The 14,366-nt window shown below is 39.8% G+C and overlaps 2 protein-coding genes across 2 annotated transcripts; one reads left to right on the forward strand and one right to left on the reverse strand.

Moving 5' to 3' along the window:
• Positions 1 to 369: 369 nt before the first annotated feature.
• LOC117774071 (nuclear protein 1-like) lies at positions 370 to 3,652 on the reverse strand. Its single transcript, XM_034606121.1, has 3 exons — positions 3,621 to 3,652; positions 1,474 to 1,768; positions 370 to 693 (listed from the first exon to the last, which is right to left on the reverse strand). The coding sequence occupies exons 1-2, from the start codon at positions 3,635 to 3,637 to the stop codon at positions 1,498 to 1,500; spliced, it is 288 nt and encodes a 95-aa protein (XP_034462012.1). The 5' UTR covers positions 3,638 to 3,652; the 3' UTR covers positions 370 to 693; positions 1,474 to 1,497.
• On the forward strand, positions 3,592 to 14,125 carry vkorc1l1 (vitamin K epoxide reductase complex, subunit 1-like 1). Its single transcript, XM_034606107.1, has 3 exons — positions 3,592 to 4,022; positions 6,799 to 6,908; positions 9,601 to 14,125. The coding sequence occupies exons 1-3, from the start codon at positions 3,649 to 3,651 to the stop codon at positions 9,825 to 9,827; spliced, it is 711 nt and encodes a 236-aa protein (XP_034461998.1). The 5' UTR covers positions 3,592 to 3,648; the 3' UTR covers positions 9,828 to 14,125.
• The last annotated feature ends 241 nt before the right edge of the window (positions 14,126 to 14,366 follow it).

A 14,366-nucleotide genomic window follows, 5' to 3' on the forward strand; every position in this document is an offset into this window, starting at 1 on the left:
ACGGTTTTCCATATCCTCCAGTTGCATATAGTTTGAATTCTTTGCTGCTTTCTTCATCATCCTGCTGTTGACATACTGTCCATGTGCAGCCAATCAATCAGAGTGAAAACCTAAATATCTCATATCAGTATTCATGATCATAAATACCAGAAATACAAAACAAATATATCTTTCTAGGCTTTTTTATGCCCCGGCCTGTCTGGGTCTGCATGCCTAACCTTTGAGATACAAAAACCGAGGGGTAGAAGAATCAACACTGCTTTAACAAATCACTAATAATGCAAAACAGTGGCACATAACAGATTTACACCAGATGAATTAAATCAACTAGATATCATGTGTGAGCAACAGAAATAAAACAACTCAAGCTGGTTTAGTTAACATCACTTTTATTGTATTAATGATTTAAAATACAGTACAATGACCTCTGAACCCACAGAAGCGACCATATCTATTCATATACATTTATCAAGCACACACACCACTGACCTATATAGCTCACCACAAACTATTCTCGCACAGCTGTAACGTGAGTGTAGCACGTAATGTTACAGGGTAGAGTATGGAATGGAGGGCAGTCTCGTGACTCATTACTGGGAATGTTCCCATTGTCATCGAGCTCCATTCACTGGGACAGGAGAGGCAGAGACACTTGGTCACGGTCAACATCAGAAGTCCAACTTCAGTCCAGATCTGTGGGCGATTCAGAATTAAATGGTCACTACAAAGCACAAACAAAATGCAGCTTAAAGTTATTTTTCTCATCAATTCCTCTGCAGATTATTTTAATGGGTCTATGAAGTGAATGAACTGTGAAGGGAAAATTGTGAAATATATCCATCACTGTTTCACCAGGCGCATGTTGATGTGTTGCACCTTTATTTTGTCTGTCCAACAGTCCAAAGCAAGTTCAATTTATAATACACAACAGGTGAAGGCAGGAAAGGGAACAGTAAAGTTTTTTGGGGGCATTTTTGATAAAAAAAAACGACAAATGTTAAATAGTATCATCTGAACTGTCAGTGATTCATCTGTTGTTGTTTGTAATCAGAGTACTCATTAAACGTTTTTTGATCTGATGTTGTCACAAGTTATGATGGCAACTAATCCAATTTTAAGGCCAATTTTAAGGCGTAAAAGATGGAATTAGATGGAAGAGTTATTCAGGCTTTGCCAAAAAAATGGAGCATAGCTATTGATTATATGATTATACAAACAATAGGTGGGATAAAAAAACCTATTAGAAAGGAAATAACGGATCCAATTGATTGTCCTAGTAAATAGAGCAAAACATATCTTACAATGGCCCTCATAAAAGTAGGTGTTATTCACTCCACAGTAATGGGAGGTGCCTTGCAGGCTGGATCTCGTTTATGTAAACAGCAGGTCAGGGTATTTTCTATGGTTGAATACACACAGGCAAATTCCACAACAAAGAAAGACTACATTCAGACCACAGAGGGACCGAATTACCTGTAAACGTCGATAAACAGGCCATCAACACGACGAGCTCTTCGTTCTCCTGCGCTTAATCTCACTGTTGTGAAATTTCTCCGCTATCTTCCTCTCGTGTCCTGAGGGGGAATGGCGGTTTGTGTTCAGCTCGATCTCCCTCTTGGATCGGCCTTTGCCACAGGCATGGCACGAAAACTCCAGCAGGTTGTAATAGTCGTACTGATCGTAATACGTCTCCTCGAAAGAGACGAATCTTTCCATGTCTGTCGCCATTTGGAAGCAGAGGAGTTTCTCAGCGGAGAGTCTCAGAAAACTGTAAACAGATGATGTCACACCGTGTTTATATACACGCAGTCACGTGACCGCGGCTGTGCCACTGACTGCGGAAGTGGCAACATAAACTTTATGCTTGAATAAATAAAGTGTCTATGTTATTGTGATATTTTCATTCAAAGCTTGTTCCATGTCATTTTACGTCTTTTCAGTGTTCAGTGTTCATGTGTTGTGAATATTAGCACTCTTGTTATGTGTATGTAATTTATGACATTCATTTCAAAGCAATGTTAGAAATGAAGTTTTGCTGTAATATTACTGAGGATATGACTAGTCAAGACTACTGAGCACTCATATAATGTAGTTATAACTTGTGAGAGCTCATGGATGTGAACCTCAACATGTGATCCCTCCTCAACTTGCTCTTTACAGCAGTCCCCCTCAGTACTGTGGTCGGTCCACACCCATCTTTAAACTTAGCCTTCATTTAGATCTCAAACACATACACTTATAAAGTTTCATGACAGACAGACAGACAGACTTATACGACATGATAAACACAGTACATTCATGTGGGCATATGTATAGCTAGTAATATCAATCCTGTATTGTTTTATGTCATTGTTTTATGGTGATAGCAAACAACTTGGATTAAAACTGCTCGAGTTATCGCTGACAGGCAGGCAGGCAGGCAGGCAGACAGGCAGACAGACAGACAGACAGGCTGGCAGGCAGGCAGACAGACAGACAGGCTGGCAGGCAAGCAGGCAGGCAGGCAGGCAGGCAGACAGACATACAGACAGACAGCCAAACAGACAGACAGACAGACAGACAGACAGGCTGGCTGGCAGGCAGGCAGGCAGGCAGGCAGACAGACAGACAGACAGACATACAGACAGGCAGGCAGGCAGACATACAGGAAGACAGGCAGGCAGGCAGGCAGACAGACAGACAGACAGACAGACAGACTGACTGACTGACTGACTGACTGACTGACTGGCAGGCAGGCAGACAGGCAGGCAGGCAGACAGACAGAGAGGCAGGCAGACAGGGAGGCAGGTAGACAGACAGACAGACAGACAGACAGACAGACAGACAGACAGACAGACAGACAGGTAGGCAGACAGACAGACAGACAGACAGACAGAGAGACAGAGAGGCAGGCAGGCAGGCAGACAGGCAGGCAGGCAGGCAGGCAGGCAGGCAGGCAGGCAGACAGACAGACAGACAGGCAGGCAGGCAGACATACAGGAAGACAGGCAGGCAGGCAGACAGAGAGGCAGGCAGGCGGGGAGGCAGGTAGGTAGGCAGACAGACAGACAGACAGACAGACAGACAGACAGGTAGGCAGACAGACAGACAGACAGAGAGGCAGGCAGGCAGGCAGGCAGGCAGGCAGAGAGGCAGGCAGGCAGGCAGGCAGGCAGACAGGCAGAGAGGCAGGCAGGCAGGCAGGCAGGCAGACAGGCAGACAGACAGAGAGGCAGAGAGGCAGGCAGGCAGGTTGTTCTCGGTCCAGTAGGTGTCCCCATTACCACATTTTTGCCAGAATATACCTGTCTCACATAACTTACTTATTTTATTCTCATAGTGTTATTTCTTTTAAACACACTGGTTTCTGCATTTACGCCGTCTACACTTTATATGTTTTACTTATAATAGACTTTTATTTCTATTTTCCCTTTATTTATTTAAACTTAATACTCGATTGTTTAATTACATGTACTCTACATTATATATTGAGCGTGGAGCAAGCTGCCACAGTCTCATCTTCTCAATGTTTTCAGGGCTACATTTTATACACATTTCCCCAAAAGACAATTGGTGATTTATAAAAGGGACAGCGTGGATTTGAGCAGCACATGCACGCACGCACACGCACAGACACCCACCCACTATAAACCTCCATGATTAGTTTGCATGCTATACCGCTGGCAGTGTTTCCGCAGAGGGATCGAGTCCTCCCCGGTCCTCCGCTGTTCGGCTGCTCTGCGGCCCGCCCCTCACGGTGTGGCGCGTCCTGACGCTTTTCCACGTCGCCGCTCCGTCTCACAGACGAGCTCTCTGCGTATGTATGCGTGTCTCCAGCTAGGCCAGAGAGTGATGGCGGCGCCCGTCCTGAGAGTGTCCACCCCTCGGTGGGAGAGAATAGCCCGGCTCCTCGTGTGCCTGCTGGGCATTCTGCTGTCTCTGTACGCCTTCCACGTCGAGAGGGAAAAGGCTCGGGACCCGGGCTACACGGCGATGTGCGACGTCAGCAGCTCCATCAGCTGCTCCAAAGTGTTCAGCTCAAGGTAATTTGAATTCAGCAAAGAGCGCCGACACACAGTGGCGCTCAATGGAGCTGCCTGGCTGCTATTGTACAGTCTGGGGCAGGGCTCCGCGGTTTAAACTGTCAAATGCACCCGGCTTACACTGGGGCTAGCTGCGTAGCTTACCTGCTAGCATGCTGCGAGCTGAATGTTAGTGTCTGAAATAAGTGAACTGTTTCATTTAATAAGCGCATCATTTGCTACCTAGTTAGCCCGGCGAAGCTAACTTTAGCTATGCGTTAGCTAACGAAACCCATGTCATACTTCCTAGCCAGTTAGCTGTCAGCAGAGAGCCCTCAGCATCGTTGAATTATAAATTGATGAATGGCTAATTGCTACTGTTTACAGCACGTAGGGCTACGCTTGTGTATGAAAGGATAATACATATGTAAAACCAACTTAATTACAAATGTTGTCGATATCTTGTCCTGACTAACGTTATCGTCTGTGCTGTTGCCGGGTGAAGCTTTTCATTCAAGTCTACATAACTCTATGTATGGTTTCTGGGTTTTAGCTGTCTTGATGTTGATAGCTTGGCTAACGTAACTTTCTAACCTGCTAGCTATGTTAAGGGTAGCTGTAGGGCTGCTGTCATTAGCTGTAATGCTAATGTCACTACCAGGGTTTAAAACTAAACTTTGGCTACCTCCAGGGCCAGTGCACATACTGTAGATGCTTCAGAGGTCAGGGGGGGAACTGTAGCCTTGTTGGCCACCTAAAAGTTTCAGTGCTGTTAGATAACAAGCCACAGTTGCACAGATTTAGTATTGCTTTGGTTTGTTTCAGATGGTTGCAAAGTTAGTTTACCCAGTAAGCTAACACTGATTTTAAATTAACATCTCTTTAAATTGTAAAGATGATACTTGCACAAAACCACTCCTGAGAAGTTGCCATACTGGCTTAACTGTGGTCATGCAACTATTGATGAGCCAAGTGAATCCTCTTTAATCTCACTGAATGGGAGTCTGTGCAGGATTTGGAATCATAACCACAACATACCTGGAAGGCAACCTGCCAGTGACTTATTACATATTTGTTAAATGAGTGAGCCAAATCTCTGTCTGACAGTTGGGGACAGTCTCACCATTGTCACCAAAAATAAACTGTAAATCAGTTGTGAGTATTTTTTGTATTTCATGAACTGAAAGTCATAATTTCCTTAAGATGAAGAATAGAGCAGTTGATGTAAAGGTTCAGTGTGTAGAATTTAGTGATATCTAGTGGTGAAGTTTCATGTTGCAGCTGAATACCCCTCCCCTCACCCTCCTCTTCCAAACATGGAAGAAAACATTTTGTAGCCTTCAGTTGTCATAAAAACTCAAAAGGTGTTTAGTTTGTTCAGTCTGGGCTACTGTAAAAAACATGGCAGCCTCCGTAAAGAGGACCCGCTCCCGATGTAAATAGAAAGTATTTAAATAGAAAGGGCCCATTCTACAGTAAAGAAAAAGACAATTCTTACAATTTAGATGAAACACACTAGTGAAAACATGACTAGGATTATTTTATATTCAATTTCGGCCAATAGATCCCTTTCACCCAAATCTTACGCACTGGACCTTTTTAAAATCCAAACAGTCTTAGTTTCCAGCAGTTTAATCTATTCAGTTACTAGGACTAGATAAATTGAATACCCTGTGTTTGATAATACAGCTTATTGTATTAGTTGTGTATGTCTCCTCAAATGGTAATCAGTGTAAGATAAAACACAAACCTGAATGCCTGCCCCAGTGAAATGAATTGAAAGCTTCCCACAAAGTGCTAAATTAAATGACACTGCTAAACATATTGTACAATAAGCCTATTACATGCATCTTTTTATTAACATTAAAACATTTCTCTGCACAAATATTTTGAAGAATATCATTTAGAAGTCGACTGTGGTTCTTAGTGAAGTTATAAAATTGGGCATTTTGTCTTGGTAAATGAGATTAGTCATTGAACCAACCACTTACTTTCATTTCCCTGCTTTACAGCCTCAAATGAAACGTGCTGAATTAACTCCAGTGTTCACTAAAACATAAGAGTAGAAAAGTATATAATAAGCAAAAATTTGTATATAAGAAGTGATATACCCTAGTAGATTGGTGTATTTTCAATTTTTCTACCATTGTTGAGCTTGGTCATTGATCGTTTATCCAAGTCATGGTTGCTGTGCAAGAAATGAAACTCAGTTTGTAGCACTCTCCTCACGAGGAGAGAGACCGTTTCAGACATATCTGATCTTGTAGTCTGCAGTAGTGAATTTCTTCACAAAAAATCTAGCAGCACATTAAAAAGTATGTTGAAATTTGTCATATATAGAAATTTATCATAATCAAGACAGAGTTTTCAGTTTTACTAGAGGCAGAAATTAGAATATGAGACCTCATGTTTTATGGAAGTTCAAAGATATTGATGAACAGGTAGAGATGAGTGTGTTAACCAGTGGTTGTCACTAAAACACTCCAACAAAGCCAAATAAAATGTTTCTTGAGAGGGTACATAACAGACTTATTAAGTTAAATGTTCAAAGGGTTACTATGTTAGGTATGGTCACAGTGGTATTTCAGAAAGATTTGGGAGTATTCATAGCAAGAATTTCATCACTTCTATCACTGGAATTTATTTCCGTACATTGTCTTTTTGTAAATCTTATTTCCATTAAGTGTGACTTGGGTTTTAATAGTACTCTACTCTCATCCATTCTTTCTAAATTGCTGAAGTTTTCTTCTACATTCCTAAAATAAAGCTTTACTTCTTTTTTCTTTTCCTTTTTTAGGTGGGGTCGAGGATTTGGACTCTTGGGCTCAATTTTTGGAAATGACAGTGCACTGAACCAACCCAACAGTGTCTATGGGATTGCCTTTTATGCCTTTCAGCTCCTACTAGGTAACATGCCATTCTTATTTAACTGGTGAAAAAATGTCCTGTTCTGTTGCACTAGCATCTAATGCTGACTCAGTACTTTGCCTTCCACTGACATGGCTTTATTTGACTAAACCCGACCCACATGACACTGACATGGCTGTAAGTGGCCGTGTATACATAAATTAAATGCTTAAGTTAGAGGCTGATACATTGAAGCACACTCACTCAATTTCTCCTAAGACTGCATCTGTAACATATTAGTGAAGTAACCGTAAGATTAAGTCAGGTGATGGCAGTTGTGGGGTTCTAATAATGATGTGTTGGTCTCAGTCAAATTTTGTCCTGACAGTGAAGAGTCATGATCCATTTGTCTGCTTATGTTGTATTTGTGCGTTTCCCCACTTAGATTACATTAATAGGCACTCCTCATTGGTGGTATTGCTGACTCAGTCATGCTGGTTTGACATGTTCGCCTGCTGAGGGGTCTGTAGACTTGCCTGGCCACCTGGCGCTGGCACGGAACAAGAGGTCCTTTTAGCCACAGTAGTTAGCACTCATTTGCCTAACACAATAGCAGCCCAGTTAAGTCGAACGGCTACAGCGGGTCAAGATTTCCATATTAAAATCATGGCCACTCAGTTTCAGAACTTGGATTACTCGCACAGCCTTGAATTTACCAGTATTTGTAAGTAGGCACGACTCCAAGATCTGCATAACCAACGCTTTAAGTTCTGTTCAGTGCCATTGTACAGCTCGGGACTAATGTTTAAATTTCACATGAAATTAATGCTATAGTTGTGACCTTTCCCAAGACTGTGCTGCTTCTAACAATAGTCTTTTGGGATAATCCAGCTAATTAAATACCTTTCAAATCAAATTACATTTATGGAAATATAATAGAAATAAAAATATATGTTCGTAAGCATTGATTTGCAACATGAATTAGACCCACAATGGTCTAATACACTCATTAATATAAATAGTTACAGGACATAAACATCACAATGGATAAATTAATTTCTCTTTCTTGGATGTATTGTCAGAATGTGTTCTAGGTATTTCTCATGTACCTCTTATGTAGTACAGCAATATTTCTAGTAATTGATGTCATTTGTGGTACTGAGAAGTACTCAGATCTTTTAAGTAGAATTACTTTTAAAAGTCCTGCACTCAAAATCTGTCTTGAGTAAAAATACAAAAATATTTGAACAAAATATACTTAGTATATGTAGTATAAGTGCCAAATGTCAAGTACAATTTGATTATAATTATTGATGAATTAAGTAATCACTTTAATTCTGTAGCTGGTAAAGGCAAAATCTATATGCTGCTTGGTAGTTTATTTTGTAATATGTTAGATGTTAATTGATTGTACTTTTCTTAATCTGAATTTGCAATGTTACAAGTAACTAAAGTAAATAAATATTTTCCTCTACTGTAGTATAATTATCCAGGTAACTTGTACTTTTCGAGCTAGCTAAAAAATCTAACTTAAACCTGCAGTGCAAACTGCAAAGCCTTTGTCTCCCTTTTCTGGTAGTGAGGACACTTTGGAATACAGAGAAATCTTCACAGTTCCTATACAATAATTATTCAGGTACAGTAAATATAAATGTTACCTAGCTTATTCCAAATAGGGCGACAACTTGGTCTGACCTCAGTTCCCTCTCTTCTGTAAGCAGTCAACACATCAGTGGCAATGTTTTGCTTGCCTCAGTTGTAGATTGCTTCCTTCATCTCCATTGCTAATTTTGCACCTTTTTTCAGCACCAATCATTGCAGTTTACAGTGCTGTATGGTTTGCCACACAGAGATATACCTGGCGCTGACAGGCTTAATCAACATTGTGTGGACTTATCTGTAGAGGGCTTGACTGTAACAATCATTAATTTATAAATAAATAGTCCCATACTGCAGCTTTAAGAACTTTTCAGTAGTTATTTTCCACTGCTGCTCCATTGTATGTCTTGTAGGTAAGCAACAAACAACTATTTTCAATATTGATTAATCTGTCGATTATTTTCTTGATTCAGCTATTAGTCTTTTTGGTCCATAAAATGTCAAGAAATGGTAAATGTTGATGTGTGTTTACTGAACGCCAAGATGGCCTCCTCAAATCTTTGTTTGTTCCATAAACAAAAGATATTTCCTTTACTGATTAGAGGAGCAAAGAAACCAGAAAGTATTCACTTTTTTATTTTCGTTAAGAATATTTTTAAATAATTGTTTAACAAAATAGTTGCAGATTAATTCGGTTGTAGATCACACATCAATTCATCAGGATTTTAATATCTATCATTTATAATCAACAACATTGACAATATGTAAAACAGTGATTAAATTGAACACTCTTGTATTAAATCAAGCATACTCAATAATGTGCGTCTGCATGTCTAAAGATTAGGTAAATAAAATAATTGTGGTAGCAAGAGAGAATCTTCTTCTGTGCTTCTATCACAAGCACAAACACCGAGGAGACTCAGCCTTAGAACTATGACTGCACCTCATGTGACAACAGAATAGTCTGACCAGTCTATTCAGTGTTTGAGCTGAATGTCATCACGAGGAGGCTCATCATATAAATAGAGAACTGTGAGGGGGAAAGCTTTGTGAGAAGAGCAAACTCATCAGGTTGCATGTGTGATGAAAGGTTATGTGTTTTTTTTCACTCACGGTCACTTGTCTAAGCCTTAGTCTGTGTTTCTTGCCATAGGAATGACTGTCAGTGCAATGGCCGCCCTTATTCTCATGACGACATCCATCTTGTCGGTGGTGGGTTCGCTCTACCTGGGCTACATCCTCTACTTTGTCCTAAAGGACTTCTGCATCATCTGCATCACCACATATGCGCTGAACTTCATTCTCTTTATTCTCAACTACAAGCGACTGGTTTACTTGAACGAGGCCTGGAAGCAGAAGCTCCAGGCAAAGCAGGACTAAGCTGTGGAGAACGGCAAGAAAAATACAAACAAACAACTACAAAAAAAGAAAAGACCTCTGAACATTTGACTTGCCACCAGGAGACCTTGCTTCCAAACAATGTTTATTCTGCTGTGTGTTCAAAAAAATGAAGAAATTTAACTTAAATGTTGGGGCCTGACATCTCAGTGTTGATTGCAAACATGGAAGGATTTGTGAGTGAAAAGGTGATTTTTCTTTTAATGTCATTTACCTTTGTTTAACATTGTACTCACTTAAAGAGGGGGCTGGTTGTGTGTGTGAGAGTGTATGCACCTGCGTGTGGGGAAACCCAACAACAAGAGCAAGCTGAGGCAGCGGGCCACAATACAGACCGATGGAGGACGGCTCTCTTTTGAACAAAAAGGATCGCAGAATGGAAGAAAAAAAAACGGGACATTAAACGGGGTTTACTTGAAACGGTTAAAAAGGTCCTATTACTGCACAGCAGATCTGCACTAAAACTTGGACCCGAATAATGGGTCCCTGAATTAGAAAAACAGTCATTAAGGTTATTGTGGTTTGCAGATAAGGTTCTATGGCATGGTGGGAGGACAAAACGAGTCACATTTATACAGAATCTTTTTTTTTTTTTCCATGTTTACACTTTTTAGAACATTTCTTTTTGAAGAGGACCACTAAAAATAAACACGGGACAATGTGAGATATTGTGTGTAGATCAGTCAGATTGTTTGTTTTGCAATTCTGTAAATAGCTGCTGAGCAATATTCAAGGCTAGATTGTGATTTAGTGTTGACACAAACTTTTAACAAAAAAATAAAAAATATCACACCAACAGTAGAAAACCGATCAGTAAATCTGGATTTAAAAGTAATGGAGGTCACAGTTGGGGTGGATGAGTCTGAAGATGTGCGTGGGACATCTTCTGTCCCGTCATCCTGGTCAGGCATGCAGTTCAGAGTCGTGTGGTTTTCTCACTGTTTCATCTGAAGCCACCGACACAAGTATTTAAAAACAGCACTATAGGTTAATTTCTCCAAGTTTGCATACAAGGCATCCTCACGTTTTGGTTTTGTTATTGTGTGAAAAGCATTCCTGACCACCACGCATGTGGGATCCATAAAGACTTATGTGCCTAAAGGAATGTTAAGCTGAATTACCTTTTATTTGTTGTTTTATTTGTTTTTTTGGGGTGGGTGGGTTAACACCAGTTTTACTCTTCACAGGTCCAAGGATTTATTTTTCTGATCACAATTTTGTAAATTAAGATACCAGTCAAGTGTTTCTCCCTCCCTGATAGTCTCATTAGGTAGCAAAGGCTGCTACACTGTGATTGTCTGCTCAAGAGTAGAGTGGCCTGATGGCAAACGCATCTCGTGCATTTCTGTTGCTTCACTGTCCTTCTGGCTTTCGTTCACTCGTCCAGGCCTGTATACATTTGATGTCAATTGAACAGTAGCGGTGATCTTGCCAAGCTGAGTTACAGTTCATTTACAGGACGTGAACAAAACTTGGAAAATGGAATAGTTTGCTGAGATAAATGGCAGAAGAATGACAACGTGGAGAATCATGTAAGAAAACAGAGCAACAAAGTTAAGCCATATGTAGTTTGTGGGGTTTTCCTCTGGTGGGACAGACATTCAGGTCGCTGATGGTTTTCTGTCACACTGAAGCTTCTCATTTAGTGGCTGATGTAACAGAGGAAGGTTTGTACAGAGATGGATCAGTGTTGTGGTGGCTTTGCTGGAAGTATTGGCACTTCAGTGACGGAGTAGGGCCACAGTCTCTTTTCCATCCAAAATCCACTGGTTCAAGTATCATCCTTGTCAGATGCATGGTACAGTATCTCCTGGCTTTAAGTACACAGTGGCCATTGGACAATCTTACACACACTGTCAAAGATCTATAACAGTCGTAGTAATAACTGTAATAATGTGATTCATCTGTGTTGTTAAACCAGCTTGTTGATAGTTCCCATCACTGCTAGTCTCCATCATCCTTCATGTTTTAATAGAAGTTGTTTTATGGGGTGTAGGTTGTTAACGTGTTGATGATAGCAACAGTCAGGAAAGTAATTTCAGTGACGTGCTTCCTGTGTTAACATGAAGTCATCAGTTGTAAATGAAAATGGACATTGAGGTGATACTTTTTTGTTTCCTCAGATATTGTCAAAGTGAAACTGTCTGTTTTTGCATGTTGTGGCACATTTACAACCCTTCAGATGTAGGCTGTCTGACATCACTGTTGAGCATTTCCCAAAGCATAATGTGTTCTATGTTTTGAAACAGTTTCTTATATTTCAGGCAGACAGCGGTTTCCATTCATTTCACAGTGATATGATGTTCAATTCACAACACTTGACACTTAACTCCCTTAGTCCTTCACAGTGAAGATTATTAGTACAGTTTGTCAGGTCAATATCTCTATCTCTTTTCCAGCTCAGTTCTTACTCTGAACCTGAGATTATTTTTCAGTTTCAAGCTTGTAGTCATTTTAGGATATTTGATATTCTTTCAGCAGTTTTGTTTTTGAGCCACAAGAGGTTTTATACAGCATATATGTGTTGGTGCTCCCGAAGACCTGTTAATGGACTTGATGTGTAAAATCAGTGGCATTCCCAATTTTAAAGGCACCAGTGTGTAGGATTTAGAGAGATATATTGGCAGAAATTTAATATAATCTTTATAATTGTTTTCATGCATGGATAATGACCTGAATTCGATAATTGTGTTTTTGTTATCTTAAAAGGATTGTTTTCTCTTTTGCAGAACCTGTCATGTTTCTACATTGGCTTTAGATAGGTTCTTGTGTTTTTATGTTACTTGAAGACCACTGTAGGCTCCTCTACATGTATGGAAATGGTGGTTCTAGGGTGTATTCAGTGGGCTGCTATCTACAACTTCACCACTAGAAGAAACTAGATTCTACACACTGGTCCTTTTAAACACATTTACTTCCTCTTTTCTTTTTGCAACTTTATTTCAATGCCACACAGAAGTGAGTGTGAACCACTGGCTGCCTGGAGGATAAACTCATCCAAACGCTATGATTCACTTTGGAAAGTGGCTGCCAGTTATGTTATGTTGACATGATTAGTAGCAGAGTTTTCATCATTTCTCAAAGTCATCTCTTAAGATCTTCCTTACAGTTTTACCTGGGCAGGCTCACATCTGGTTCTCATTCATTTATTGTCAGAATGACAACGTACAATTGCATCACTGATTTGTCTTTGTCCTTTTCCTGGGGAAGCCTGTGCTCATACAAGACAACAATGAGCAATCACTTCAACAAAAGTGAGAAGTCTTTCTGCATGTGGACAATTCAATCTAACATTACTTGCTGGTTTTTGGTAACGGCTACGGATCCTATGAGCATTGACCATAGAACTGACGAGCGAGAATTAGCCTATCATTACATTAATGGTTCCAGTCATATGCAAACCTATTACACTAAGTTATGTGCAGTTACTTTAAAGATGGAATTCGGATGTTAAATGTTTGAAATCTTTTGCTGGTAAAAGGACCACGATGTTGTGTGATATGTAAAAAAGAAAAAGGTCAAAAATGGTTGATACTGCATTTCCATGAATATTCGCTTAGGCCCTGAGGTATAACTGCCATGTTAGTTGCATCATCAATGCCAATAAAAGTGCCTTCTGTATGATCACTAGGCCTTGAGCCAAAGACGAGTAACAGTAACAGCCTTGTAAAACGAAGAATGGTAACTTAAGATGTAATCGGATAAATTGGTTAATTCCCAAAGATGTAATATCCAGCGTCGGTGCAAAAATCCTTTCAGAAATTGCCGGACAAAATTTTCTGTCAAATCAATGGCCGTTCCGTTTTCCCCTACCTGAACTCCACTGTATTATTATCATCTTTATTTTATTCTAGCTAGGACATGTTTGTTAGCTACGAACACACACTGTTGAACTACATGATTGTAATGTTCCTTTTCATCATTAATTATGCCCTTTAGCTGTATAGACTGTTAACATTCTGGGTTATTTTAGTTTAAATAAACGTTGAGGGGTTGGAGGGCTATAGGAATCCATGTGTCAGCATAAAATGTTTATTAAATTTCTTTGTGGAGGAAAACTTACCGGGTTTGCTTCTGTATTGCCAAATATGTTTTAAAATGCTGTATTTTCTTACATGGAAAAGTGTTACATGAATGGTAGGAGGGTGCAGAGAAAAGAATCTGTTCAAATCCATATTCTCTTAAGGGAAAACTGTGGAAAAGGTTGACATGAGTAAATTTTTTATTGTTTCATTGTCATGTGGAAATGATCTACCATTAAAACATTCCCTCTGAAACTACCTGTTGCTTTTAGTTATTTAAATGAAATTGGCTTCATTGGGATTACTGCTGAGTTTAATCATCACATTGAAGGATGAGTCAACAATTTGTCTTAAAAACAATAGTCAAGGTTTTAAGGTTTCACTTAAAATTTAATTTGAACACGGCAGGAAAACTATCAGAGCTCCTTATAATAAACAACAATTAACAATTAAATCAAAAACCCTATACAACAACTAATAATAATGATATAAATATCGG

The sequence above is a fragment of the Hippoglossus hippoglossus genome, chromosome 14 (genome assembly GCF_009819705.1).
Source record: "Hippoglossus hippoglossus isolate fHipHip1 chromosome 14, fHipHip1.pri, whole genome shotgun sequence".
In the NCBI taxonomy this organism is placed as follows: Eukaryota; Metazoa; Chordata; class Actinopteri; order Pleuronectiformes; family Pleuronectidae; genus Hippoglossus; species Hippoglossus hippoglossus.